At 40.8% G+C, this 27262-nt stretch overlaps 2 protein-coding genes across 2 annotated transcripts in view; one reads left to right on the forward strand and one right to left on the reverse strand.

Moving 5' to 3' along the window:
• LOC138951202 (uncharacterized) overlaps positions 1-27262 on the forward strand; it is a 70553-nt gene that overhangs the window by 1045 nt on the left and 42246 nt on the right. The window lies entirely within an intron of this gene.
• The window catches only part of LOC138951199 (uncharacterized), a 155182-nt gene continuing 144856 nt past the window's right edge, over positions 16937-27262 (reverse strand). Inside the window, exons 3-7 of the mRNA XM_070322852.1 lie at positions 23913-24117; positions 21322-21445; positions 20655-20875; positions 18844-18975; positions 16937-17666 (exon numbers count right to left, since the gene is read on the reverse strand). Coding sequence (XP_070178953.1) covers positions 17407-17666; positions 18844-18975; positions 20655-20875; positions 21322-21445; positions 23913-24117 — 942 coding nt within the window. The 3' untranslated portion in view covers positions 16937-17406. The remainder of the gene's footprint in view (positions 17667-18843; positions 18976-20654; positions 20876-21321; positions 21446-23912; positions 24118-27262) is intronic.

Consider the following 27262-nt stretch of genomic DNA (forward strand, 5'->3'; position numbering starts at 1 on the left):
AGAGTCTGCACAAAGTTGACTCCGAGAAATAAATCTCTCGCCGAACGTGGGGATCGAACCCACGCTGATAGCGACCGACTGGCTACAAAGCCAGCGCGCTACCAACTGAGCTACCTCCCCGCCGCGCTATCAGTGTCAAGTTACCAAAGGCGGAGGGGAAGTGTTTTAACTAACCGTATCAAGCTTGTCGTGCATTCCGAACGCGTGTACTGGAGTGACTGACAGGGGCTTGTCTGGACTTGACTGCGCCTGAACTGATGCGTTGTTTCATCGAACTATTGACAGTTAAAAAGAGAAGTACGCCTTCTTTTGGTTTAAATACATATTTATCCAACAGTCCGAATTACAATAGAAAGGGCAAGATGAAGAAACACAAAAGCACGAGGCTCAAATAAGTGCTACCAAAATTAAAGAGAAACGTCTCTGGCGAACGTTTTAAACAGTATATTAAGACAGTATAAGCATTTTACTTCACAGTTATTTTTCAAGTCAGTAATATCAGTATAAATATCACACACTTGAATGTTGTCCAAGAGCTTCAAGGCATAGTCACTGATGTCATTATTTCAGTTATTGTCAAGATTGTGGGTCATGAGAACTTAATTGTAATATTAATGGTTTTATGATAATACTAAAAATAAACAGCAAGAAAAAAATATGAAAAAAGTTATAAGTGTATAGTACTTGTCTTAATTATAATAGTCCTGATTTTGTGATCAAGTGCTCTACACAAGGCTAGATGTTATCAGAGGTCAAGGATGTCAAATATCACGTAAAGTTGAAGCAACCAGAGCATCGGTGGCTAGCAGAGGAACCTCCGATTGGGCCACCAGAAGTAGAGGTGAAAGGAGAGGCTGGTGCAGCGGGGTGCCCGAGCCTCAGAAGGGTAGTTGGCGATGCAGCAAGGCCATTGATATCAGCGTGAACTTGTTATCAGCCGGTGCCGTTATCGGGTTACAGCCGTAGCCCTTTCGCCGTGGCTTCGCCGAGCTAGCACTGTAACTCAGATGCTGACCACCGGTTACGGGTTAGCGGCGCCACAGGACCATGGTTTCAGCGTTCCTTTTCGTGTTGGTATCAAGTTACCGTGCCCTGGCCAAGAACGCTAGCATTGAAGAAGGGAGAGAAAAGTTCTACCTCCCCATCTTCGGTTTATGTAAACGACTAGGGCTCCTTGCATTAGGAAGTATTCGGATTCTAAATGTTTATTATTATTATCACTAGCAATACTCGTGCTCCTCACGGGATGTAACAAATGTTTTATGATTTTCATTAATCACTGATGGTGTGGATATTAAAGTGTCTATGCGAATCCATACCATTATCAATTGCTATTATTGTTGCAATGGTCGACTTATCTTGTCTGAATCATGACTGATTTATTATTGTATTCATAGCTTCAAAGCGATGGTGATTCAGTGGAGTAGATTAGCTCCCCTGATCAGCGAAGCCTTATAACTATCAGTCATATGATTACCACAAATATGATGGTTAAAACCCTTATAACTTTGGAACCAGCCAACCATTTTTTTTAAATGAAATTAAACATGAAGACGCAGCACATTAGTCCCTTCAACTTAAGGGGGAAAAAAGAAGAAAAAATTCAACTCGATTTTCTGAGAAAAACATTTTTGCTGTGATTATGTAATTTTTAACTGCTATTTTGTAGACCCGTCCTCAGAGTATGTAATGAAAAAAGTTTCATTGAAATATTCCCAGAACTTTGGGAGACATGGCTGATTATGTATTTTGACCATCGGGCCCCGTAATGACCTTGACCTTTGACCTATCCAATATAAATGTTGCACGCAATAGGCTATCGTGTGTCTACATCTACCTACAAAGTTTGGTTGAAAAATACTTAGCCGTTCAGGATTTATCGCAGTTCCTATATTGTGACATACATACATACTTACGGAATGGAACAATCGCAAACGTCCCCGCTGGATGACGAATTAAATTATAAAAAACGTATCAGTAAAATAAAATAACAATGAACAGCACACATTCCCTGAAAAGTAATGTAGCGTAGGGGAAAGGGAGAAAAAAAAAGTGACACCGCGTGGATTCGAACGTGCGTGATTAGAACGTGATGAAGCAAGAGTGTCCTAACCAACTGGCCTACTAATAATTTGCAAAAGTTTCAGGGAGAAATACAGCTATGACATTACAAAATCCATAGGCAATGGATGTTCCGTTTGCCATTCCAATAAGTAACAACAATAATAACTTGATAGGTTTGAGAGTGAACTTGATTTGACATGATACTGTGTTGTCTAAAGTGTTTATTGTATTCTCGGGCAGTTTTATCCCGGACGGCTGCATGTCGAGCTTCAGGGGTGCCTAAGGGCATCCGGCGGTAGGTAAAAATATTTAATGTTCAAATAAACCCACTTAATTAAAAAAAAATAAACACATTAGTCCCAGCCAGTCCTGATTGAGGTGGCCTCCACTATGCCCATGCAAAAGGAATAACGTGAAAGTTGCCCAGTACCACAGAAATTAGCAATTTCGTGTGACTGAGGCTACCAGTACCTGTATTAATATATGAATTATGATTGGCAACGGTAAGCGATTTCACACAGATTAGCGCGGGACAAATATTGACAGAATTTTTTTTTATCATAACTGCAATGTTCTTCTCCCCCAAAAAACAACAACAACAACGCAACACCTCCCCCCTCCCCAACCCCTAAGAAGAACAGGTCCGACAAACCCCTGCGTCACCCAGTGAGCTTTTTTTTTAAAATTAACGACGCCAATGGGATTCGATCTCCTGCCTCAGACACTTTCGTTTTGTCACGTTAGGAGAGCAATTTACCAACTTATCTATTTTGCTTCCTGACAGTTCGCGTGAGTGATATTTTAGTGACTTGTGTGACATATAGACTGACCGGAACAAACGCAAACGTCCACCCTCTGGGGGACAAACAACACATTTGCATTCAAACAAAGTAGTTTGTTGATCATAGTGCAATTATCCCGTTTGACTTGTGTCTGTTCTCAATATGACTAACATATATATGTACTCATTTCTCCCAAATAGGTAAAGCTATTGAAACTCATTTTGGCTATGAGCTCGAGGTCCATGGGAATAAACGCTCATAATTATGTCCTGCGGATCGATGACCCTGGTGTCACTCAAAATTATCCCGTCAGGAAATGCTATTTCGTATACATGTACTCAATTGTCTAACCGGCACGGTTGGCCTAGTGGTAAGGCGTCCGCCCCGTGATCGGGAGGTCGTGGGTTCAAACCCCGGCCGGGTCATACCTAAGACTTTAAAATTGGCAATCTAGTGGCTGCTCCGCCTGGCGTCTGGCATTATGGGGTTAGTGCTAGGACTGGTTGGTCCGGTGTCAGAATAATGTGACTGGGTGAGACATGAAGCCTGTGCTGCGACTTCTGTCTTGTGTGTGGCGCACGTTCTATGTCAAAGCAGCACCGCCCTGATATGGCCCTTCGTGGTCGGCTGGGCGTTAAGCAAACAAACAAACAAACTCAATTGTCTCCAGTAAGGACACAGTTATTTTCTCCGAAATTAAGGCCCCAGTTTGTGGTGATTGATATTGATTTGCTCTGTAGTTTGATGATCCTAGTGCCAACATTATCCCGTCAGGCATGGTTTAAATGTTTTCGTTTGCACCCACTTTTCTCCAAAACTGATAAAACTGGTGACACCACTATTCGGAAGCATGCTCATCGGAGTCGATGCCGAGAAGCTCTGAACTTTGGTGACCCTAGGTACCATATTATCCGGCCAGGAAGGGTTTTAATATATGCTCACTTTACACCCGTTAGGGTCTATATGTTCTATCAGCCCCAGATACTTTACTTGATATTTGCTTTCGGTCCAGCCGACTCTTTTGAGCCATATCAGGGCCAATCAGCCCGAGATGTCTTATCATTTCGATGAAGAAGACTTTAAATAATAAAACAACAACCACAGCACGAGATGATAAACGGAAAGTATTAGGATCCTTATGGTCACTTGTTAATTATTATTTTGTTACCCCTTTATCACATGCCGGCTATTGATACATGCCATATCATTATTTTTGTTATCAAAACGAATACGTTGTGTGTGTGTGTATTGTTAGGAAAACTCCAATCTTTTAGATTAGTTAACAATGTATCAAGAAAAATCACATATTTGAGCGAGTTTCTAGGTGACCGTCTTCGTGATTAGGGACCTAATGTACATCCTATATGATCTTCCATGAATGGGTTCGGTTGCTATTTGAATTTTCTGTAAAAGGGGTCGCTCAGATAATCGTCAAAATGTAACTGACAAGTCCAGTGGCTAACGAAGGAAAGCACCGATCACCATCAAGACTAAATCACTACCAGATGTCAGTAGGAATGTTGGTAACTGATCCACTGACCGCTATCATGTTTCACTACTCGCGTACAGAACTGACTGGGCTTGCTAATAAGCAAGCGTTAGTTTGTAACACATTCCCTGGCCCGTCCCAAGAGAACATGAAAGATATATATTTATGCTACACGGAAGCGTTCTGCTTTAAGCAGACTACATGTATAGACCGAAACAGTTCAAAATAATGATACTGGATTCAGACTTCAACATTATTGTTTTCATATTAGGCCTACGAAAAATGACTTACATAACTTATTTTATACTCGTTAAGAGAAATAATACATGCATCGAGGGACATTGCTTTTATTCTAGGCTACATCTCTTATGGAGGCATCTTACACACTCTCTCTCTTTCTTCACCCTCCCATCTCTCTCTCCTTCTCTCCCCCTCTATCTTTCTAATATTGACAACACCCCTCATATGATCACTCAACCTCTCCCCATCGCCCTCTGTCTCTCACCTTCTTACACACACTCTCTCTTTTCCCAACTCTCCTCTCTCTCCATCTCTCTCTCTCTTCAATAATGACACCCTCCACTCTCGAATCTCCAAACATTCGGTTAAACGTGATTAACTGGTATCGTGCCCCTATGACAGCTAATATTCCATATTCTCTGCATTCTCTGCTTGTTGCATTACGTTAAAGGTTTTAATGCTCTTTTTTTTCAAGCCACATTTCACGTCAACCAACTTTTATCAAGACGTTATTCAAAGCGTCATTGTAGAAATGACATTCGGAAATATTAGGGGAATCTCTGTCATAACATTTTTTTCTATTTGTTTCCTATCAGGCATTTTTTGTTTTAATCACAAGTAATATGATACAGACACACAAAGAGAGACACCTATAGTGACAGCCGCTCTATCATGCTAGGACTGGTGTCAGTATACTGTGACTATATGAGGATGTCAATCAATCAATCAATATGAGGCTTATATCGCGCGTATTCCGTGGGTACAGTTCTAAGCGCAGGGATTTATTTATTTTATTTTTATTTTATGCAATTTATATCGCGCACATATTCAAGGCGCAGGGATTTATTTATGCTGTGTGAGATGGAATTTTTATTACACAATACATCACGCATTCACATCGGCCAGCAGATCGCAGCCATTTCGGCGCATATCCTACTTTTCACGGCCTATTATTCCAAGTCACACGGGTATTTTGGTGGACATTTTTATCTATGCCTATACAATTTTGCCAGGAAAGACCCTTTTGTCAATCGTGGGATCTTTAACGTGCACACCCCAATGTAGTGTACACGAAGGGACCTCGGTTTTTCGTCTCATCCGAAAGACTAGCACTTGAACCCACCACCTAGGTTAGGAAAGGGTGGAGAAAATTGCTAACGCCCTGACCCAGGGTCGAACTCGCAACCTCTCGCTTCCGAGCGCAACTGCGTTACCACTCGGCCACCCAGTCCGATGTAACCCTCTGCGACTTCAATCTCAGTGTGGCAGTACATTAATCTGCTGACCATAAACAAGGAATGCGTCCAGCTGTCTCTCTAGCTCTCCAGTAGGTTTCTCAGCGGGTTACCTGCTTGACGACGTGCTAATTGATGGCACGCGAACCGTGTAATGTATAGCCACTGCGCGAGTCGAACCGCTCTACGACTAGCTGCTCCTCTCCACGCCCCCCCCCCCCCCAACCCCCACCGCCAGCCCCACGCATCCCTCTCTCTCGCCCTGCCTCTCTTCCCCCGTTCCTCTCTCCCCCCCCTCCCTCTCTCCCCCCTCCCTCTCTCTCCCCCTCCTTCTTTCTCCCCCCCTCTCTCTTTACCCTTAATTGTCAATCCGTTTTTCATTGCTAAATTCATACGAATAAATAAAAGCTTGATGTTTAGCAAGAATCACCTCTGATTTGTTATTTGCATTGTCACTGAAGACTAAACCGTCAGTGAAACTGAACAGTTCGCCACCTGTTTACCTCTTTTTATATTTTAATCCAGACAGCATTATCCACCACCACCCATTATATAAACATTCTATTTTGTGTAGTCCCGATATCAATGTTGCACACCTTTTGATGCAGCTTTTAATAATATAAGAGATTTGATTTATACGTATTCCCTGTTTCACTCAATGAATATATATATATTCCCTAAAATATCCAGGTAATATACATATTTCCTGGAATTTGGAGGCCATTTTTAGACGTATTCCCTGACTTATATTTAGCATTCAAAAGGAGATACTTTGATGGAGTGAAAAATCTCTCTCTCTCTCTCTCTCTCTCTCTCTCTCTCTCTCTCTCTCTCTCTCTCTCTCTCTCTCTCTCTCTCTCTCTCTCTCTCTCTCTTATGCTTACAAATAGAACAACAATCGCATAACAATAGAATTTACAACACAATATTACACTGTTTGCACCAATGAAGTGAGAAAAAATGACTTTTGTATTGGCAAAATCAACAAGCCGTAATAACTCTAGTTGGCGAGATATATTTTGTTTGTTTGTTTGTTTGTTTGCTTAACGCCCAGCCGACCACGAAGGGCCATATCAGGGCGGTGCTGCTTTGACATTTAACGTGCGCCACACACAAGACAGAAGTCGCAGCACAGGCTTCATGTCTCACCCAGTCACATTATTCTGACACCGGACCAACCAGTCCTAGCACCAACCCCATAATGCCAGACGCCAGGCGGAGCAGCCACTAGATTGCCAATTTTAAAGTCTTAGGTATGACCCGGCCGGGGTTCGAACCCACGACCTCCCGCTCACTGGGCGGACGCCTTACCACTAGGCCACCGTGTTGCGGTTTGGCGGGATATAGTGATCCTTACATTCGTTCGAAAAAAAGACCAATAAAGCTACCCTTTCAAACCATGTTCTGAGTTTTTTTGCTTATTTGCTATTGTGTTTGGTTGTAATATGTTATATAGAATTGTGCATGTGAAGTGATATTATATTTTTTAAATATGGAAAAAGTGAAAGCTGATTGAAAATTTATGGACAGATTAATAGATGAAAATGGCTCTCAATAACGACGCAAAAAGGAATTTTACAGGAGCAAGTGAGATTTTACAATAACGTGTTTGATAAAAATGGGAATTTTGTTGAGGAGGATGCTGAAAGTAAAGTTCTTAATTTAAATATTCCTCAGTTAAATGACGAACGAAAATATGGTTTGGAAACTGATTTTACCGTGTTAGAAATCGGCAGGGCGCTGTCTTTATTAAAAAATGGTTCGTCACCAGGTTTAGACGGATTGACTACAAGTTTCATGAAAAAATGTTGGCCTAAAGTAAAAATGATGGTGGTTAATTCCCTTCAAAGTGCATTTAGAGTCGGTGAATTGTCAGATACTCAGAAAAGAGCAGTTATCACGTTGATCCATAAGGATAAAGATTTGCCGAGAGATAGCCTTAAGAATTGGAAACCCTATAGATCTGTAACCAATACAGATTATAAAATGCTGGCAACATGTTTATCGCAGCGCGTATCTGGTGTTATTTCTGACCTCGTGTCAGAAGATCAGACAGGATGTATTAAGGGAAGAAAGGCAAGTAACTTGATTAGATTAATTGATGATGTCATTAATTACGCTAATGAAAGAAATCAAGCAGGTATATTACTTGCCCTTGACTACGCCCGAGCCTACGATTCCATCTCAAAAGACTATGTGGTCTGGTCCTTTAAAAAATTTGGTTTTGGCGAAAAATTTGTTAAATGGATTAAAGTTTTAAGAGAAGTTAAAAGGGCAATAACCAACCTGGCTCTTCCACGGTCTCAAATAGCATTACATATTGGTTTAATGACAAACACGACGAGCTGCATAAATTATATGGGTTGGATTTCGGAAGAAATAAGTGTAGAATTATTAGCAATACAAATCCGAAGTCACCCCAATATTAAAGGATTTGCCTTACCAGATGTAGGTTTTGCAGAACAAACATCGCGTATCTTGAAACTGGCTATGTACGCCGATGACATAACTGTTTTACTTCAAGATAAAAACGACATGGAAACGGTTTTGAAAATTATTGATGATTTTTCCAATATATCTCGCTTAAAATTAAATAAAAGTGAAACGGAAGCAATGTGGTAGGGATCGCGTAAAAACTGTCAAGAGAAATATTGCGATATTAAATGGAATACCCAGGTTAAAATCATGGGAATTAGTCAGTTTTAAAAATGACATCCCGGCCTCTGAAATTGTGGAAAATTGGTCCAAAAAGACTTGAAAAAGTTGAACAAATCATTTGCAGATGGTCAAGAAGAAATTTAAGTATAAGCGGCAAATTATGTATTATTAAGTCCTTCTTAGTTTCACAATTTGTTTACGTTATGCAGGCGCTTCTTGCCCCTGTTAAAGTTCTCGATAAGTTGAATACTATTTTGTTCAGGTTTCTCTGGAAAAGGAAGTATTCAAATACAAAAGCCTTTGAAAAAGTTAAACGAAATGTATTGTGTAATGTGGTGGAAGAAGGTGGTATTAACATGATAAACGTCCACGATATGCAGACTTCTTTTTTACTGACATGGGCAGCAAAACTTCAACAACAAAAACATGAACCGTGGACAACGATTCCGTTAAGTCTTTATCAGGTATTGGGAAGAAATTTACTTTGTTTTAAAGCCACAACACTACTAAAACCAAGGTATTGAATGCATTCGATCAAACTTTTAGACAGAAGTTCTCTTAAAATGAATCCATAATAAAGCATTGATTTATGAGAGAGAAGATCGCTTTGGCGATCAATGTTTGTGGAACAATATAAAAGTGGTTTATAAAAATAAAAGCTTATATTTAAAAAAATGGATAGAAGCGCATTTAGATATGGTGAAAGATATTTGGGTTAACGGAGATATGATTCCTTTTAACCAGCTGTGCACAAAGAAAGGATACAGTCCCTCTAGATTTTTTTAGTACCGCGCAGTGAAGACTGCTGTGCGAGCGCTTGCACTTCGCAAAAACACAGCCAGCCCGCGAGCAGGCGAACACAATAATGACCTTGACACACGGAACCCTGTGATCATTAACCCCTCCGCGAGAAAGATTCGCATGCTGATAGTCCAGTCTAAAGCGAGCGAGCCTTGCGCTGCTACATTTTGGTTACATAAATATCAGGTTAAACTAGATCACAGTCATTGGCTGTTAGCAAGCAAATGTACAAAAGAAGAAAGATTGCGATTGTTACAATGAAAAATATTACATAATATTTATCCCACGAATATATTATTAAATAAAATGAAAATTAGAGAAACAAAATTAAGTACATTTTGTAAACACATTGATTATGTTGAACACTTTTTTTGTCAATGTGAGAAGTTGACGAGCTTTTGGGAAAATGTTGTCCATTATATTTTTAGAAATACAGGATCAAATGTGCACCTCTCAGAACACGATGTCTTGTTTGGTTATCAACCTAGTAATATATGCCAAAATAATAAGGTACTTAATCACATTATTTTGATTGCAAAAATGTGTATTAGTAAATATTAGTATGGTGATAGATACGATTTGAATAGTATCATTATTGGAAAATAAAATGTACATTAGAAGATTGTGAGTAATGTATAAGTCGAGATGAGGTGAAGTGATATATGACGTTTGTGAATATTATGAGGGGGGTGGGAGGGAGCGGATGGACGAGAATAAGAAAAACAAAAAAAGAAAAAAAAGGAGAAAAAAAAGTAACCATCTATGGCTCCTCAATTGCTTTTTGTATAAACAACCATGCAAACCACACAAAAAAAACCAACAAAAAAAGAAACCGGTTTTCTCCAATTTAAAAAAAACCCCAAAAAAACAAGTTGCGTAAGGCGAAATTACTACATTTTAGTCAAGCTGTGGAACTCACAGAATGAAACTGAACGCACTGCATTTTTTCACAGTGACCGTAGTCCGCCGCTCGCGCAAAACCCAGTGAAACTGACGAGACTGTTTAGCGCGGTGATGGTTTCGCTGTGCTGCATAGCACGCTTTTCTGTACCTCTCTTCGTTTTAACTTTCTGAGCGTGTTTTTAATCCAAACATATCATATCTATATGTTTTTGGAATCAGGAACCGACAAGGAATAAGATGAAATTGTTTTTTAATCGATTTCGGAAATTTGATTTTGATCAGAATTTTTTATATTTTTAATTTTGAGAGCTTGTTTTTAATCCGAATATAACATATTTATATGTTTTTGGAATCAGAAAATAATGAAGAATAAGATGAACGTAAATTTGGATCGTTTTATAAAAAAACAATTATTTACAATTTTCAGATTTGTAATGACCAAAGTCATTAATACATTTTTAAGCCACCAAGCTTAAATACAAAACCGAAGTCCGACCTTTGTCGAAGATTGCTTGGCCAAAATTTCAATCAATTTGATTCAAAAATGAGGGTGTGACAGTGCCGCTTCAACTTTTACAAAAAGCCGGATATGACGTCATCAAAGACATTTATCGAAAAAAAGAAAAAAAAATCCGGGGATATCATACCCAGGAACTCTCATGTCAAATTTCATAAAGATCGGTCCAGTAGTTTACTCTGAATCGCTCTACACACGCGCACGCACACCGGCACAGACAAAACTTGACTAAATGTAAAAAGAGAGAGAGAGAGAGAGAGAGAGAGAGAGAGAGAGAGAGAGAGAGAGAGAGAGAGAGAGAGAGAGAGAGAGAGAGAGAGAGATGATAATGATGATGATGGAACTTTATTTTTCAAGGATAGAGGTTTAAGGTGACGCCTTTTCTTACAACCGGTCCTTACTTCTAATACAAATGTCTAATAAATGATAAACAAGTAAAGCAACATGACAAATAAACAAAGTAAACGAACGAACCAGCAAACAATCGACAAGTAAGCAAACAAGCAAATAAACATAAACAACAAAATGACAAAGTAAGGAACATACAAATCAAAAGCAAAACATGCAACATATTAATTGAGGTTATACATGTAAAGTGATCGACGGTTAAAGTTCCATCCTCACCTATTCACACTTTACTGACACTATACACAACCATCAGTGTGTATAGGAAACAGGTACTTAACGCCTTCGTCCGTACGGGTTACACACTGTGTATAGCCAAACGGTACCTAATGTGGATTTCGTACGTACAGAAGTCACACAGATCCGTCTGCGTATGACCGGTACCTAAGGTGCTCCTCGTCCGTATGTGTGTGTGTGTGTGTGTGTGTGTGATAGAAACTGACCTGATGATTGATGGTGTGACTGTTGAGCGTGTGACTGAATATAAGTATCTTGGCACAGTTATCGATGACAAGCTGTCCTTCAATGCAAACACCACCCTCATACACAAAAATGTCAGTCACGCATCTACTGCCTTCAGAAACTTAGGAAGTTGAATGTGAACTCTTCTATCCTTCAAACTTTCTGCCGCTCTTTCATCGAGTCTGTCATCACTTTTGGTTTTGTGTCCTGGTATGGAGGTCTGAGTGTGAAGAACAGGAATGTATTAGTGCGAATGGTGAATGTCAGTAGCAAGGTGATTGGCAGGCAGCAAGCAAGTGTGGAGTCCCTGTATGAAAAGCGTGTGGTGAGAAAGAGTAGGCGGATAGCTTCAGATAGGTCCCATGTCCTAGCCCACCTCTATGAACTCCTTCCCTCTGGCCGTAGACTTCGCACGCACAAAGCTAGGACACTCAGGCTGCAAAACAGCTTCATCCCCAAATCCATCACCCTTAGCAACATGTAAACACATCCACATACCCGACTCAGCCCCTCTTCTGCCAGTGCAATCAGAAGTAATGTACATGTATGTATTGGTTTTATGTACGTATAGGTTACAACACGAGTGGTTTTTTATATGGCTTGTATTTCAGTCAAGACCCAGCGGATGAATATCATCGGAAGACACGAGCCTTTGGCGAGTGGCTCTCGATTGATATTCCCGCTGGGTCTTGACTGAAATACAAGCCATATAAAAAACCACGAGTGTTGTAATCTGTATATCCCATTCTACCATCAAACACAAAGTGTAGACTACTAGCGGCACTGTTGCGATCTGTGGAGTGTGAAACAGTGTTTTCAGCGAGACTTGGCCTTTTTGCAACCTTAAACTAAGTGACCGTCGCTGAAAAAATAAAACGAATGAGTGCATCTATAAGTACGCGGTAACACTACTTTCAGACCGTTTAAAAGCTTTAAGTAAAGGTTCATAAGTTGCAAGAAAGTAATGAAGTCGTATAGAAATCCATTTAGTTGAAGCGCACAATTCTTTTGCGTTTCAGGTCGGCGGAACGGGGAAACCGGTTTGGCCCCCATTTGGCTTACTCGACTCGATTCAGAATCGATTCCACGTTGTTTTTTTCGAACGCATTATTATACAATTAGTCTTATTGACAGAGAAGCAAATTTTAGGGAACACATATGTAGATTTAACCATTTGCTCCCTATTTGAAATGTATCTACATGTTTTGCGAGTGTGTTTGCATGAACCTAAACTGGTATGGGTGCGAGGAAAACAGGACCCAAGTCTGTCACCGCCGCTTGATTGCATTTTGAAAGAATATGACTGGATTACGGAAAAATACACACATGTTAAGTTCTTAGATACCTTCATCGCCAATGTGGACTTACTGCAGAGCCAGGCAAAAGAGTAGACTTGCTCGCAAAACACGTGAAACAGCTGATGATAGCGAAGCCCAACCGTGCCAGGTAAGGACGGTCTGACAGATTCTCAAAAGTCGTCTGCTAACGAAGCAAGGGGAGGGTACTCGTGTTTTTGTTTTGGTTCGCTAGCATCTGGTTATCTTGTAAGTTGAATGTTCGTTTTTTCCCACCTGCATTGCTTTCATAATGAAAGAAACGTTTGCTTATTGCATCTCATACATCAGATCAGTTCTGAGATTCATTTTTGCGTGCAACTGATATGGTTTTCTGAGCCGTGCAATACGATTTTGGAACTTCATACAAATGTGTCACATTGTTCGGCGCGAGGTCAAAGGTCGGGAGCAAAGTAGTTCTTCGCCCAAATCGGAATCTGCACTATCATATATTTTTTTGAGTCCATGATGTATTTATTGAGCTATAAAAATACAACATATATACCCATACTGAAGTAACAGAGACAAAGAAGGGAGGTCATGGGATATAACCGTATATTTCCTGCGATATATTGTATGTTATGATATTTTGCAATGATGTTTAGCCATAGTTCGTTATACGCGTAGGTGTGCGAGACTATGTAAGCGCAGTGCTTTAAAGATGTCCCTGTTATATAGTGCTATATGTTTTATGTAAAATCAATGTCTTGTTTGTATTATTGTTATGTACCACCCCTGAATTTCTCTATGAGATAATAAAGTATTCTTATTCTTATTCTTATTCTTAACTTTAACATTTGACTGACCACCGAAATACTAATTTTACCTGGTTATTATCGAAGCAACAGCTTCAAAGTATTAAAGCAAGGATCAACATTAAGTCGGCACGTATGCAGGTAAAGTGTGTATCCCCAAAGAAAATGTTTGTTTGTTTTTTTGGGGGGAAAGGGAGGGGGGGGGGGGTAAAAACAGGTGACTGGTTTGTGTCGTGTGTGGTATGTAGACCAGGTTAGGGGTCAAGATTAGGTCAGATCGCGTGAAGGATTGTGGCATAGATACAGTTCTCACCGAGCTGCAGTTCGCCGATTCGGGGAAGACGATTTCTCATTGTTCGGTTTCGTAGCTCCAAAAACACTGGCTTAAAACTGAAATTTGTACTCGTGACACTGGCCGCATAACTAAATTTACCTTGACTGTCCAACAGTGAAATTTGTACTTGGGACACTGGCCGCATAACTAAATTTACCTGGACTGTCCAACAGTGAAATATGTACTGGGGACACTGGCCGCATAACTCAATTTACCTGGACTGTGCAACAGTGAAATTTGTACTTGGGACACTGGCCGCATAACTAAATTTACCTTGACTGTCAAACAGGGAAATTTGTACTTGGGACACTGACCGCAAAACTAAATTTACCTGGACTGTCCAACAGTGAAATTTGTACTCGGGACACAGGCCGCATAACTAAATTTACCTTGACTGTCCAACAGTGAAATGTGTACTCGGGACACTGGCCGCATAACTAAATTTACCTGGACTGTCCAACAGTGAAATTTGTACTTGGGACACTGGCCGCATAACTAAATTTACCTTGACTGTCCAACAGTGAAATTTGTACTCGGGACACTGGCCGCATAACTGAATTTACCTTGACTGTGCAACAGTGAAATTTGTACTTGGGACACTGGCCGCATAACTAAATTTACCTGGACTGTCCAACAGTGAAATGTGTACTCGGGACACTGGCCGCATAACTAAATTTACCTGGACTGTCCAACAGTGAAATTTGTACTTGGGACACTGGCCGCATAACTAAATTTACCTGGACTGTCCAACAGTGAAATTTGTACTGGGGACACTGGCCGCATAACTGTCCAACAGTGAAATTTCACTGTTGGACAGTCCCAAGGGGACACTGGCCGCATAACTAAATTTACCTGGACTGTCCAACAGTGAAATTTGTACTCGGGACACTGGCCGCATAACTCAATTGACCTGGACTGTCCAACAGTGAAATTTGTACTCGGGACACTGGCCGCATAACTCAATTTACCTTGACTGTCCAACAGTGAAATGTGTACTCGGGACACTGGCCGCATAACTAAATTTACCTTGACTGTCCAACAGTGAAATGTGTACTCGGGACACTGGCCGCATAACTAAATTTACCTGGACTGTCCAACAGTGAAATTTGTACTTGGGACACTGGCCGCATAACTAAATTTACCTGGACTGTCCAACAGTGACATTTGTACTCGGGACACTGACCGCATAACTAAATTTACCTGGACTGTGCAACAGTAAAATTTGTACTGGGGACACTGGCCGCATAACTAAATTTACCCGGACTGTGCAACAGTAAAATTTGTACTGGGGACACTGGCCGCATAACTAAATTTACCCGGACTGTGCAACAGTAAAATTTGTACTGGGGACACTGACCGCATAACTAAATTTACCTGGACTGTCCAACAGTGAAATTTTGATTTCCTCAGACAATCCATGGATTCTCAGTTTCGATTTGAAAGTTGAAGAGAATATAACTGGATGACAGCAGATTAATGTTTGATTTGTTTGGAAGATTTGTTTGATGCAAACAATCTTTGTTTTCAGGGACTAAAGTTGTACCACTCAACATCCAGGCTTAAAGACCCAACCCCCACCCCCCACCCCTCCCTCCTCCCGTTTCCCCTGCCTGCTTTGAGCGATATCTATGTAACAGCTGGATCTTACAGAACTTGTCACATGGCTAGGCTGTTATGATGTTGACTGTATACTAACATTCTCTTCGAAGCACGTTCTACCAGGCATGTGAGTGTCCCTTCCATGACACGTGCACGCAGAAATTGGAAAACATTCGAACAAAGAATATGAATAGATGCAAGGGTAAAACAGAGGACATGTATCACTAATTACCTCTGGTTGTAGTAGACAGAACACGCTTGATGTGCTTTCTTGAATAGAAACGTTGAGTTCATATGCAGTTGGCGAGTGGGCGATGTGTTTTCACTGTTTGTTCTCTATTCGGTTTTAATTTTGTTATGTTAGTGTCCATTGTATTTTAAGTTACTCAACTGTTGAAAAAAAAGGCTTACCTAAGCCTGAAATTCAAAATAGAATTGACGGCTTTTTTACCGTACATAAGCGATACGAGATGTTTCTAGTTACTCATACCATTTATCGCTTGCCACTAATTCACTCCCCTTGCATGCCGCCATTTTGTTTTGATGTCATTTTGGAACAAAAGTCGCAGCACAGGCTTCATGTCTCACCCAGTCACATTATTCTGACACCGGAGCAACTGTGTGTGTGTGTGTGTGTGTGTGTGTGTGTGTGTGTGTGTGTGTGTGTGTGTGTGTGTGTGTGTGTCACAATGTGTGTGTATGTGTGTGTGTGTTTAAGTGTGTGTGTTTAAGTGTGTTTGTGTGTGTGTGTGTGTGTGTTTAAGTGTGTGTGTGTGTATGTGTGTGTGTGTATATGTGTGTGTGTGTGTGTGTGTGTGTGTGTGTGTGTGTTTCAGTGTGTGTGTGTGTGTTTCAGTGTGTGTGTACTCGTCTGCTTGTTTGTTTAGTTGGATGTTTTCTTTCTTTGTACTGACATGTGATCTTAAAGGTTTTTTTGTTTGCAGATATCCAGATCGGTAATTGTGCAGAATTTGTATTGTTACTAATGACTTTTGTTCGTGTTTGTTTGAAACTGTTATTTTGTGGTTGTCTTTATGTACACTTGGTTGGTTACACAGACAGAGATTGTAAGACTAGGCGTCAGCTTAACGCTCCTTCCCACAGATTATCCGTTTGTGCTAGCTGGTCTCTGTCCCTCTCGCGCACACACACACACACACACACACACACACACACACACACACACACACACACACACACACACACACACTCACACACATACACACACACACAAGTACACACACAAAAACACACACACACACACGCACACACTCACACACACACACACACACACACACACACACACACACACACACACACACACACACACACACATTGATGGAAATGAAAACACACACTGGAATGTAATAACTTTTATTGCTGCTTGTTTGAGGGTGTTTCACCCGGCCGGCAAGACCAACAGAGGCAAAGGTAACATGCAAGAGTTGATTATAAGCACCTTTTTCTTGAAAAAAAACCCCACTTTTCTGTTTGTGGTAATGTGTTTGAGTATTCAAAGTAACGTTTAATATTTGGAATGACCAATCAGGATTAACCTCTGACGAGCAAAAGTGCATTTGAACTAACACTTAGGCCGGTATTAGAGCTTGCTTTTAGTCAGAAAACAAATATAACGTAAATACATTTTTACAGAAATGTCGCGCGCAATTTGACCCAAATCAGACACATGATGCATACAGGCCTAACAACTAAAACGGCGAAAGCAAAAGGGAGAGAACAGGAAGAAGGAGAGGGAAGGGGGGGGGGGGGGGGCTAAGAGTCGCTGTGTTGGTCTCCCGTGGACCCCTCCAGGCGTTACTGACACCCATCATTTGCACCGTTGCTGATACAGAGACTCGTTAGGACTGATGCCAAAGTTGTTGGTGTCTGAGAAAGGAGAGACTGAATACATAGTACACTGATTGTTCAAAAAGTTGTACCCTGCGACGATGCAGCCAGTGTCTGCTACACACTTGGCCAGGCAGTTCACCAGAGTGGTCCCGTAAAGACGCCGGAAGTAATTGTTTCTACGCAGGAAACTGTCTGGGTAGGTCAGGAACTCGGCCTGCTGGTCTGATTCAGGGCAATCTAAAACATCACAGCGATACTTCTGCGTCATGTAGATACATCAAGGCAGTCAGCACAGGCAGACATGACTCGCACACACACACATACACACACACACACATACACACACACATACACACACACACGCACGCACACACACACACACACACACACACACGCACACACACACACACACACACACATACACACACGCACACATACACACACATACCAACACACACACACACACGCACGCACACATACACACACACACACACACATACACACACACACACACACACACACACACACCTACACACGCACACCCACACACCAACGTACTTACATACCCACACACAACAACAACAACAACAGCAACAACAACACACACAATAACAACACACATCTACCCAACAACACACATCTACCTAACAACACACATCTACCTAACAACACACATTTACCTAACAACACACATCTACCCAACAACACACATCTACCCAACAACACACATCTACCTAACAACACGCATCTACCTAACAGCACACATCTACCTAACAACACACATCTACCTAACAACACATATCTACCCAACAACACACATCTACCCTACAACACACATCTACCTAACAACACACATCTACCTAACAACACACATCTACCTAACAGCACACATCTACCTAACAACACACATCTACCTAACAACACACATCTACCTAACAGCACACATCTACCTAACAACACACATCTACCCAACAACACACATCTACCTAATAACACACATCTACCTAACAGCACATATCTACCTAACAACACACATCTACCTAATAACACACATCTACCTAACAGCACACATCTACCTAACAACACACATCTACCCAACAACACACATCTACCTAACAACACACATCTACCTAACAACACACATCTACCTAACAACACATCTACCCAACAACACACATCTACCTAACAACACACATCTACCTAACAACACACATCTACTCAACAATACTCTTCTACCGAACGACGGATCTACCCAAAAACATTAAAATTAAAAACAACAGAAGTCCACCCTACTACATGCATCTACCCAACAGCATAAGATATTCCAGCCAACATAAACAAATCCAAACAACACACATCCGCCAAACCACACCTTTCCACCCAGCAAAACACATCTCCCACGACAAACACTCACTGTCCACACAGACGGCCTGTCCATTGGAGTAGTAGTAGCCGGGAGTACACAGACACTTGCCCTTGAAGCACTCAGCGTTGATGCCGTCAGGACAGTCCGCGTCAGAGTCACACGATCTTTCCAGCCAGGGCACTGAACAACACACACACATCATTTCTTTTCGTTTCATACTTTTTTGTCGATGTCTTTTTTCATTACAGTATTGCCCCATTGCTTAGACATCTTCTAGTAAAAAGCTAGCAGCAACATAGTCGCGCTACCCAGGTGTGTGTGTGAGGTCTGCTGTGTACGTGCCACAGTGGTGACATGGGGGTGGAACATGGATACCGTCTCTGAGTCTGCACATAACGTGCTCGGGCCATTTTAAGGCCTCTTATGATTAGCTCAGGCATCTGTGACTTTGCATCGATGTAATATGAGAGTAGTTTTAATGGCTACTATAATTTGGGCCAGACACGCCAAACAGTATCCGCGAAAATCACATTTGATCATTTTGTTTGGATCATACCTTCTAAACATGTTCCTCGGATAGCAACGTCATAGATTCTCTCTGTCCAATTTAGTGGTAGGCTTTAAGGTAAATACTTAACCAGTTAATGACGTCCTACTGGTTGAATGACGAACGCAAAACTTGGCATACAACATTTTTAGACGCATGCATATATCATATGTGCCAAATTCCATTGCAAATCTCAAGACTCACCTCTTTAGAGAAGCATTCTAGAAGGTTAATGTTGATGATGTAGTTGTCGCGACTCTGTGAACGTGCACTTTTCGGATGAACAATGTTTACTGTGTGTGTGTGTGTGTGTGTGTGTGTGTACATGTGGGTGGGCATGTGTGTGTGTGTGTGTGTGTGTGTGTGTGTGTGTGTGAGTGTGAGTGTGTGTGTGTGTGTGTGTGTGTGCATTATAATTGTTGTGTATACTGAGAGTTCGTTCCTGTAAGAGCCTCTGGATTTTTGTAACATTTATGTTTTGTTTTTGGTTTTGTTGTAAAGTGTTTATGATTGTGTTCTATTCCGTCAATGGCGTCATTTTGGCAATGCTGTTGTTATTGCTTTTGTAAAGCGCTTTGTGCGTTCGAAAGCGCTATAGAAATCACCATTATTATTATTTTATTATTAAATGCTTAACCCGTTCATGTCAATACCAAAAACGTTCTTTGCAACCATTTTGTATACTCAAGCGAAACGTGTCACTTTGTTTCATACCCAAATATGGCGATCACAGCTCATCGAGAAGGTATTTCGGACGCTAATAATGCCGCAAAATAGACGTACACACAGCAGAAACATCGGCATGCTTTCACTGAAAAGTGCAGCATGGACCTGGTCACTGCACAGCCCTGGGAATTGCTTAAATCCTGTCCCACTCAATTATCGGGATGTTCCTGTGGTACACTATGCACTTTGTCTTTGTATCAGAGAGTTGTAATGTTAATTTGTAAGGACGTGCTTTCCTGAAACAAATGAAGAGCTGCAGTGTTCTCTGCCCTGGATTGTAGCTTGCCCGTCGTAAATCAGCAGTAGATCTGCGGGTACTGTGTTCATTTGGAAATCTACCATCAGCTTAACTGTCTTTTGCACAGAGAAATAAGGCCCAACGATCGGAATCGGGCCTGTGAGACGGTTTTCCTCTACGTGTCTATCAGAATAGCAACAATACAATCATGACTAAGTATCACATAATCAAGTGATCGTTGCTGTGTTGATCAATGGCTTGCGCTTGGCAATGTTCGACAGTATTTAAAAAAAAAATAAGAATACAAATAACGTAGTTACTTGGGTTGTTTCAGTTACTGTAGCTTACCGCAATGTTCTCTGGTGTAGTTGTTCATGGGTTCCAGGGCCGAGGTGACGTTATCACACACTGACGTCAGACAGCCAGCATAATAGTCCCTCAGTGACGTGTCTGACCCGGCCAGGCACTCGGCTTGATCACCAAAGATGGCCACACACTCCATCGCGGCCCGCTCTTTGTCTTGACGGTGACAGCGTGTGAATTTGCTTGCCAGGTCCTTGCAGGTTGGACTGAAACACAGACATCAAAGCAACACTCGTAACGATTTCATATCACAAAAGATGTACACCAACTGGGTTCTCCTACGGAGAAGGATGCCTGTTGCTGCAATTGTGACTGTTCCGTTTTATAACTGCTCAATTTAAAGTTGTCAGTAATTACAATTTGTTTTTTAAATCAACCTTTATTTGTAATCAAGGGCTAATTACCGTCTCGCAGAGGAAACAATTCAAAAGACGAATATGTTTTCACTTTATAACTCTTACATTGATACATTATTAGCAGTGACTTTGTCTGACAAGAACAAATGCAACTTGTTTGGAGCCGAACAATTGTCAACACTGCTGGGACTGACTGTATGTAAAGTTCACATTATGATACAAGTAACGGGACGCGGTTGACGATAAGACAAGGTCAGATAACTCAGCCTGGCAAAGAGTAAACCGTTGTGACTTGCCTCTGAACAACATTGTCGTGGTTAAGAACGACGTAAGCGACGAGGGCGTCATCTGTCACGTCATCTTGTCCTGGAAACAGGGTCGTGATTGCCTTGTGCATGACGTCAGTCGTTGTCCCGTCCCCTGCACGGCATGACAGCACAAAGAGCACTTTTGATAACGTGGAGTGTCAGAGATGGGGAGATAAGGAGAGAGAGAGAGAGAGAGAGAGAGAGAGAGAGAGAGAGAGAGAGAGAGAGAGAGAGAGAGAGAGGGAGAGAGGGGGAGGGAGAGAGAGAGAGAGAGAGAGAGAGAGAGAGAGAGAGGGAGTGAGAGAGGGGTAGGGAGAGAGAGAGAGGGGGGGGAGGGAGAGAGGGGGAGGGAGAGAGAGAGAGAGAGGGGGAGGGAGAGAGGGGGAGGGAGAGAGGGGGAGGGAGAGAGGGGGAGGGAGAGAGAGAGGTAGTGAGAGAGAGAGAGAGAAAAAAGAGAGAGAGAGAGCGCGAAAGAGAGAGAGAGAGAGAGAGAGAGAGAGAGAGAGAGAGAGAGAGAGAGAGAGAGAGAGAGAGAGAGAGAGAGAGAGAGAGAGAGAGAGAGAGAGAGAGAGAGAGAGAGAGAAATGTAAGCTTTTTCATCAGAATCTTTCAACAACATAAGGACACCTTTCTTTGCCTGTTTTTATATTTAGGGGGGAATCGAGACGAGGGTCGTGGTGTATGTGTGTGTGTGTGTGTATGTGTGTGTGTGTGTGTGTGTGTGTGTGTGTGTGTGTGTGTGTGTGATGGAGTGATTCAGACTAAACTACTGGACCGATCTTTATGAAATTTGACTTGAGAGTTCCTGGGTATGAAATCCCCATACGTTTTTTTTGTTTTTTCAATAAAGGTCGTTGATGACGTCATATCCAGCATTTTCGCGAAAGTTGAGGCGGCACAGTCACGCTCTCATTTTTCAACCAAATTTGTTGAAATTTTGGTCAAGTAATCTTCGACGAAGGCCGGGGTTTGGTATTGCATTTCAGCTTGGTGGCTTAAAAACTAATGAGTGAGTTTGGTCATTAAAAATCTGAAAATTGTAAAAAAAAAATAAAATTATAAAACGATCCAAATTTACGTACATCTTATTCTTTATCATTTTCTGATTCCAAAAATATATAAATATGTTATATTTGGATTAAAAACAATCTCTGAAAATTAAAAATATAAAAATTATTATCAAAATTAAATTGTCCAAATCAATTTAAAAACACCTTCATCTTATTCCTTGTCGGTTCCTGATTCCAAAAACATATAGATATGATATGTTTGGATTAAAAACACGCTCAGAAAGTTAAAACGAAGAGAGGTACAGAAAAGCGTGCTATCCTTCTCAGCGCAAGTACTACTCCTCTCATCTTGTCAATTTCACTGCCTATGCCGTGCGCGGTGGACTGACGATGCTACGAGTATACGGTCTTGCTGCGTTGCATTGCGTTCAGTTTCATTCTGTGAGTTCGACAGCTACTTGACTAAATGTTGTATTTTCGCCTTACGCGACTTGTTTTTATATTTAGTCAAGTTTTGACTAAATATTTTAACATCGAGGGGGAATCGAAACGAGGGTCGTGGTGTATGTGCGTGTGTCTGTGTGTCTGTGTGTCTGTGTGTCTGTGTGTCTGTGTGTGTGTGTAGAGCGATTCAGACTAAACTACTGGACCGATCTTTATGAAATTTGACATGAGAGTTCCTGGGTATGAAATCCCCGAACGTTTTTTTTTCATTTTTTGGATAAATGTCTTTGATGACGTCATATCCGGCTTTTCGTGAAAGTTGAGGCGGCACTGTCACGCCCTAATTTTTCACCCAAATTGGTTGAAATTTTGGTCAAGTAATCTTCGACGAAGCCCGGGGTTCGGTATTGCATTTCAGCTTGGTGGCTTAAAAATTAATTAATGACTTTGGTCATTAAAAATCTGAAAATTGTAAAAAAAAAATAAAAATGTATAAAACGATCCAAATTTACGTTTATCTTATTCTCCATCATTTGCTGATTCCAAAAACATATAAATATGTTATATTCGGATTAAAAACAAGCTCTGAAAATTAAATATATAAAAATTATTATCAAAATTAAATTGTCCAAATCAATTTAAAAACACTTTCATCTTATTCCTTGTCGGTTCCTGATTCCAAAAACATATAGATATGATATGTTTGGATTAAAAACACGCTCAGAAAGTTAAAACAAAGAGAGGTACAGAAAAGCGTGCTATCCTTCTTAGCGCAACTACTACCCCGCTCTTCTTGTCAATTTCACTGCCTTTGCCATGAGCGGTGGACTGACGATGCTACGAGTATACGGTCTTGCTGAAAAATGGCAGCTACTTGACTAAATATTGTATTTTCGCCTTACGCGACTTGTTTGTTTTCTCTGATGTTTTTGGTTGGGATCTTACAAAAGGGAGGAAACGAATGCTCTGATCATGTTCACTCAGCAAGAGAGAACTCTGAGCTGCTGTACGGTAACTTTGGCTCAGGCTTACTAAAGCTAAAGTTACTTTATCGCTTATGTAAACATGCCCGTTAAAGGTAAACTCGCAACCGGTAGCTAAATAGCAACAAGCTGGTGGTCGTACCACACAGTGCTTCTGGCAGTCCCTGGGAGACAAACTCGTCGTCGGAGCACGAGACGACCACGCTGCGTTCTGCACTGCTGAACTCCACGCTGAAGACTCCGTCCTTCCTTAACACAGCGGCTGCCTGTTCGTAGCCTGCAAAGTCCACCACACTCACAGAGCCGTTCTTTACTTGCCAGGGGTTGGTTTTGTTTCCCTCGCTGAACTGGATTGCAGATAGAGAATGAGTGAAATATTAATTAAGTATTGAGGTAGTGTTCATTATGTTGCCGATAAGGAGTCACGCTGACCTGCAGATAGAGAGTGAGTGAGAAATTCATTAAGTATTGAGGTATTGTTCATTATGTTGCCGATAAGGAGTCACGCTGACGTGCGTGTGCGTCTCGCGAAGCTTGCACAAAGTGTGTCGAACATATCATAGTACATGTATAACCTTTCCTTTAAAGGAGGGACACGGATTTTCTGTAATCATGCAAGTACAAGTTTAAGAAACTATACATTTTGTGTCATGAACAAAACAACAACAACAACAACAACAACGCCAACAACACCAACAACAATAACAACAACAGCAACAACAACAACAACGACAACATCAACAACAACAACGACAACATCAAAAACAGCGACAACAGCAACAACAACAACAACAACAACAACAACAACAACAACAACAAACCAACATCAACAACAACAACAACAACAAAAACAACAACAACAACAGCAACAACAACAACAACAACAACAACAACAACAACAACAACAACAACAACAACAGCAGCAACAACAACAACAACAACAACAACAACAACAACAACAACAACAACAACAACAACAACAACAACAACAACAAAAGCAGCAGACACCGCAGACACAACCGCATATATTAATACATTCTTGTCCATTTATGTATTGTAAGAATTCGCGCCAAAAGTAAATACCAAATATGCTGTGCCACAGATTAATGTACAGTTAAACATACAGATACCAAGTGTGTTATATAATGTTATTGTTTATCAGTTAAACATACAGATACCAAGTGTGTTATATAATGTTATTGTTTATCGATTAAAAGGGCACGCTTAAGCGTCTTCCCAAAAGTATAACAAAAAATAAGTCGCGTAAGGCGAAAATACAACATTTAGTCAAGTAGCTGTCGAACTCACAGAATGAAACTGAACGCAATGCAACGCAGCAAGACCGTATACTCGTAGCATCGTCAGTCCACCGTGCTCGGCAAAGGCAGTGAAATTGACAAGATGAGCGGAGTTGTACTTGCGCTAAGAAGGATAGCACGCTTTTCTGTACCTCTCTTCGTTTTAATTTTCTGAGCGTGTTTTTAATCCAAACATATCATATCTATATGTTTTTGGAATCAGGAACCGACAAGGAATAAGATGAAGGTGCTTTTAAATTGATTTGGACAATTTAATTTTGATAATAATTTTTATATTTTTAATTTTCAGAGCTTGTTTTTAATTCAAATATAACATATTTATATATTTTGGAATCAGAAAATGATAAAGAATAAGATGTACGTAAATTTGGATCGTTTTATAATTTTTTTTTTTTTTTACAATTTTCAGATTTGTAATGACCAAATTCACTCATTAGTTTTTAAGCCACCAAGCTGAAATGCAATACCAAACCCCGGCCTTCGTCGAAGATTACTTGACCAAAATTTCAACCAATTTGGTTGAAAAATGAGAGCGTGACAGTGCCGCCTCAACTTTCACAAAAAGCCGGATATGACGTCATCAAAGACATTAATTGAAAAAATGAAAAAAACATATAGGGATTTCATACCCAGGAACTCTCATGTCAAATTCCATAAAGATCGGTCCAGTAGATCGCTCTACACACACACACACAGACAGACACACACACACACACACACACACACACACACACACACACACACACACACACACACACACACACATACACCACGACCCTCGTCTCCATTCCCCCCTCTACGTTAAAATATTTAGTCAAAACTTGACTAAATATAAAAAACAAAAACAAATCGCGTAAGGCGAAAATACAACATTTAGTCAAGTAGCTGTCGAACTTACAGAATGAAACTGAACGCAATGCAACGCAGCAAGACCGTATACTCGTACGTAGCATCGTCAGTCCACCGCGCACAGCAAAGGCAGTGAAATTGACAAGATGAGCGGGGTAGTACTTGCGCTTAGAAGGATAGCACGCTTTTCTGTACCTCTCTTCGTTTTAACTTTCTGAGCGTGTTTTTAATCCAAACATATCATATCTATATGTTTTTGGAATCAGGGGCCGACAAAGAATAAGATGAAAGTATTTTTGAATTGATTTCGAAAATTTAATTTTGATAATAATTTTTATATATTTAATTTTCAGAGCTTGTTTTTAATCCAAATATAACATATTTATATGTTTTTGGAATCAGCAAATGATGGAGAATAAGATGAACGTAAATTTGGATCGTTTTATAAAAAAACTATTTTTTTTACAATTTTCAGATTTTTAATGACCAAAGTCATTAATTAATTTTTAAGCCACCAAGCTGAAATGCAATACGGAAGTCCGGGCTTCGTCGAAGATTACTTGACCAAAATTTCAACCAATTTGGTTGAAAAATGAGGGCGTGACAGTGCCGCCTCAACTTTCACGAAAAGCCGGATATGACGTCATCAAGGACATTTATCAAAAAAATGAAAAAAACGTATGGGGATTTCATACCCAGGAACTCTCATGTCAAATTTCATAAAGATCGGTCCAGTAGTTTTGTCTGAATTGCTCTACACACACACACAGACAGACACACACACGCACGCACAAACACCACGACCCTCGTCTCGATTCCCCCCTCTTCGTTAAAACATTTAGTCAAAACTTGACTAAATGTAAAAAGCAGCAGCAACAACACAAACATGACAGGCAATATCAGAACAAAGACAATCAGGTAAGAAGTAACAGCAGAGCAGAGGGAGTTGAAATAAACGACAGCAGTGCAGAGGGAGTTAAAATAAACGACAGCAGACGCATTTCACCAATTTCAAAAGTCGCTCACACTTGTAGCACTAAAGTGTTAACTCCTGCAGACACACACCAAGAAGGAATTGCTTCGTGCAATTCATTAAGATACTTGTCTATGCATGCCTACTCAATCATCGGCTAAATGTGTTCTACAGTATTGCTGATCAAACGGGTGTTGTTTAAGGTATCACTAGTGCATAGTGCTTTTAGTTATGCGCTATAGAAATCTCATGTGAATGGACTGTGAATAGTGTGTTGGTTGTGTTGACCGTCAGAATTATTTTAAGAACCAGGCTGCTGCAGTCAGTTGACATGTTTCGCATATTGTAGGG

The sequence above is a fragment of the Littorina saxatilis genome, linkage group LG16 (assembly GCF_037325665.1).
Source record: "Littorina saxatilis isolate snail1 linkage group LG16, US_GU_Lsax_2.0, whole genome shotgun sequence".
Classification (NCBI taxonomy): domain Eukaryota; kingdom Metazoa; phylum Mollusca; class Gastropoda; order Littorinimorpha; family Littorinidae; genus Littorina; species Littorina saxatilis.